The sequence below is a fragment of the Temnothorax curvispinosus genome, unplaced genomic scaffold (assembly GCF_003070985.1).
Source record: "Temnothorax curvispinosus isolate PA1 unplaced genomic scaffold, ASM307098v1 QBEX01012247.1, whole genome shotgun sequence".
In the NCBI taxonomy this organism is placed as follows: Eukaryota; Metazoa; Arthropoda; class Insecta; order Hymenoptera; family Formicidae; genus Temnothorax; species Temnothorax curvispinosus.
The window spans coordinates 3,826-8,009 of NW_020222027.1; the positions used below are offsets into that span (position 1 = coordinate 3,826).

At 40.6% G+C, this 4,184-nt stretch overlaps 1 protein-coding gene across 1 annotated transcript; it reads left to right on the forward strand.

The window, feature by feature from the left end:
• The first annotated feature begins 412 nt into the window (after positions 1-412).
• On the forward strand, positions 413-2,254 carry LOC112462333. The gene has a single exon (XM_025028056.1). The coding sequence runs from the start codon at positions 413-415 to the stop codon at positions 2,252-2,254; it is 1,842 nt and encodes a 613-aa protein (XP_024883824.1).
• The last annotated feature ends 1,930 nt before the right edge of the window (positions 2,255-4,184 follow it).

The following is a 4,184-nucleotide window of genomic DNA, read 5'->3' on the forward strand; positions in this document are numbered from 1 at the left end:
AAAAAATGGATGGTGGGATAAAGAATGTGCAAAACTAAGGGAGGAAGCACGTGAGAACCTAGCGAGGTGGAGAAGAGGAGAGACAGACAAAAAGAAGTACATAGCAAAGAAAAAGGAATATAAGGAGAAAGTAAAAGAAAAAAAGGAATCAGAAAAGGAGAGAGTAATGAAGGAAGCGAGAGAAGCAAATAATGAAACGGAAGTATGGAAATTTATAAACAGACAAAGGAAAAGCAGGAAAGAGGTATGCGAAGAGATAACGGAGGAGCAGTGGAATAAACACTTCATCGAACTACTGGATGGAGTTATGACGAAGTCGTATGAAAAGGATAGGAGGAAAGAGGAAAGAATAGGGAATAAAGAAGAGCAGGAAGGAATAAGAAGAGAAGAAGTGGAAGAAGTAATTAAAGAAATGAAAGAAAAGAAAGCTGCAGGCACGGATGGACTAGCAAACGAGGTTTGGATCTATGGAGGCGAGAGACTGAGAGAAAAAATATGGGAGGTATGTGACAAAGCATGGAGAACGGGGGAGATAGCAGAAGATTGGAAAGAAGGAATAATAGTGCCAATAGTAAAAAAGGGAGAAGGAAAGGAAGCACAGGACTACAGAGGGGTGACGCTAATGAATACAAGTTACAAAATATATGCAGCAATTTTGGCGAAGAGGCTAGAGAGAGAGGTAGAAGAGAAGGGGATGCTACCAGAAACACAGACAGGATTCAGAAAAAAGAAAGGAACAATGGAGAATATATACGCGCTGAACTATGTGATTGGGAAAGCTATAAGCAAGAGGAAAGGGAAACTGGTAGCAGCATTTATAGCCCTGAAAACCGCATTCGATTCAGTAGACAGAGAAAAAATATGGGAAGTCATGAAGAAAGAAGGAATCAGTGAGAAATTGAGAACGAGGATAGAAGACCTATATGAGGAGACAAGATGTGTGGTAAGGGTAAAAGGGGAAAAAGGAAAATGCTTCTGGACGGTCAAAGGAGTTAGGCAAGGATGCCCGCTGAGCGCTATGATCTTCATACTTCTGCTGGCAGACATGGAAGAGACAATGAGGAAAGGACAAGATGGAGGAGTAGTTGTAGGAAAAATAAAATTTTGGACGTTAGCGTACGCGGATGACATAGTTGCAGTAGCAGAGGATGAAGAGGAAATGAAGAGAATGCTGAAAAGACTAGAAAGATACTTAGACAGAAAGAAGCTGAGAGTTAATGTAGGGAAAACAAAAGTAATGAGATTTAGGAAGGGAGGAGGTAAAATGAAGAAAGTAAAGTGGAGTTGGAAGGAAGAAGAAATAGAAGAGGTGAAGGAATTCTGCTATCTAGGCTACACATTCCAAAAGAACGGAGAACAAGATGCACATATAAATGAGAGAGTAAGAAAAGCGACCATAGCAATGAGACAGGTATGGGGAATAGGAAAAAGGTTATTTGGAGGAGACTGGATAAGAAGGATCAAGTTATATGATGCGCTGGTTGCAAGCATAGCCTTATATGGAGCAGAAATATGGGGATGGAAAGAAAGAGAGAAAATAGAAAGAATGCACGAAAGGTATATAAGGTGGACGTTAGGCCTGGACTGGAGCACGCCCGGATATATGATAAGAGAGAAAACTAAAAAAGACAAAGAAAGAATAAGCGCTGGTAGAAGGGCAATGAAGTATGAAGAAAAATTGGAGAGAGGAGAAGGAAACGAGATTGCAAGAGAGTGCTGGAGGGAAATAAGAGAAATGGATAGGAAAAAAAAGTCAAAATGGGAAGAAGAAAGAAAGAGCTTTTACGAGCGAAGAGGTTATGCAGTCAAGGAAATTGAGAGAAAAAGAGGGGAGGGGTGGAGTAGCATTGAGGAATTAACGGAAAGAGACAGGGACATTCAGATTCAAGAGAAGGACGAAAGGATAAGAGAATCAAGATACAACAAATGGTACAAGGAGGTAATAGAAAGCAGGAGGCCCGAATACCTGGAGAGAAAAGGAAAAGAGCAATCTATGATTAGGATAGCGAGATTCAGATTAGGTAACGAGATGAGAAGCGGAAGATACTGGGATACAATAGAAAAAACAAGCTGCAGGATATGTGGCGCGGAGGCAGAATCATGGGAGCATGTGTTAGAATGGTGCGCAAGAGACAAAGAAAGAGAAGAAAAAGAAGGAATTAGCGAAAGAATCAAAAGAATACTAGACAGCAAGGGTGAAGGAGAGAAGTGGATGGCGGAATTAGAAAGGAAAAGAAGGCAAGCGAGTCAATGACAGCTAAGCAGAGAGATTAAGTAAATGTCTTTTGATTTCAGATAAGCAGGAGGTGAAGGAGCAAAGATGGAGAGAAAGCTAATCTGCAAAGGAACAGTGGCAATCGACAAAGAGGCGATAGAGAAGGTTGCAGAAGAGCGAATGGTGAAGGTGATGAAGGAGTACAAGGAGGAGATAAGGGAAATGAAAGAGGAAATAGAGAAGCTAAAAAGGAAAGTATACAGACTAGAACAATGTTCAGGTAAAAGGAAGAGAAGCGAAAGTGAGGAGGAAAATAGTAGGGTATGTAAAGCAAAATGGTGGTACGAAGAAGAAGAAGAGAGAGACGATGAAAAAAGAAAGAAGAATGTAATAATTAGGGTCGAGAAGAAGAGATGGGGAGGAGGTAGCTCGAATATGAATAAGATGAAGCAATTTTTTACAGATGGGCTTAAGGTGAGGGTAGAGGTAAAGGAGGTGAACCAGATAGGACATAGAGGGGATTGGATAACATTCCTCGTAAAGATGGGAAGCGAAAGAGATAGCAGGAAAGTACTGGAAGCGAGAAGGAAGGAGGGAAGTAGAATGAAGGTAAAGATAGATGCAGATAAGTCGGTGGAAGATAGGATCAAAGAAGGAAAAGAGAGGGAAAAGAGAAAAAAAAGGAAAGAGGAAGAAAATGGGGGGACCAGGAAGTCGGCGGAGGACGAGATCGTGGAGAAGATGGAGGACCACCTGCTGATGAGCACGGACGAGGACGAGGCGGAGCAAAGGAAGAAGAGAGAGGGAAGGTTCTAGAAGGGGTGGGATGGGTAACAGGATATGTAAGGTCGTAAAAAGGCCAGGTGATAAGATGGGTTAAGGGACTTATGTAAAGGGTTGGGTACGTCCCTATAAAACGCCATGTGAAAAGTGTTGTATATGTTTATATGAATAATATGTAAGGGTTTGGGAACGTTTGCCCAATAAAACGCCTTTTCAACCCCGGAAGGGGAGAAAATAAAAGATTGAATTGAAATTGAAATATACGTTATATTGCGCTGTTCCCTTGTTGGCTCTTTCGCCTGTTCCGGGGACTTACTTCCTTCCTTTTCCTCAATTCCTTTATCTATGTGCAGGCCGGGCCAAGATCAAAAAAGTTCGATTGCCGATCGGAGGATTCTGATATATTTGCCTCTGCTCGTCAGTTATGTATTGATCGGTTGGTGTCCCCAGAACGAAAGAGGACGAGGCCGAGTTCGTGAAACCGATTTAACTGTGAATAGTACATGTAACAACCTTTTTCCCTGTACGAATAACTCAAAAAGAGCGATTTTTGAGTTTTGTCATTGTTGCAGCAAATAAGCGACTTATTATTCGCTATAAAATCGGCGTTTTGCCCTCATTTACCTTAAGTTTAAAATTGTACATCTGAAAAGCGTTATTCTTGACTTAAGATAAATCGTTTTCTCATAAAGGAAGAAATCTTTCTTTATTTTTTAATACGCTTTACGTATTTTTTTTTAAGCATAAGATTATTTAAATATCTAATTGTTATTTCTCTTAAAAAATTTATTACTTCTGAGTAACTAGGTGAATCTCGTAGAAAGATTGAATAAGTGCTATGTTTCAAAATTTAATTTTAATTAACGCAGAGATATCTGACGAAACGGATTGTTTAGAAAATAATTTTTGTAAAATACACAGTTTATTTTTTTGTATTTGTTTAAATCTTCATGTGTTGAAGATGGTTTATGTCTTGGCGAGAGTTCACCGAAATTTTCTGTAAGAAGGTACTTCTGGCAGAAGTAACATGTAATTCTTAGTGCAAGAAAAAATTATTTCTATTATTACCGATGCGTAAGAATATTCCACGCGACGCGCGCGCCGCCGCCGCGTAGCGTTGAACGTAGCGGCGGAGCGCTTACGCACACTACCAGGCGCATGGCTCACTGACGTGCGCCCGGTCGGC

Coding starts and splice junctions, on each gene's coding strand:
- LOC112462333 (XM_025028056.1), top strand. CDS start 413: ATGAAAGAAAAGAAAGCTGCAGGCACGGATGGACTAGCAAACGAGGTT.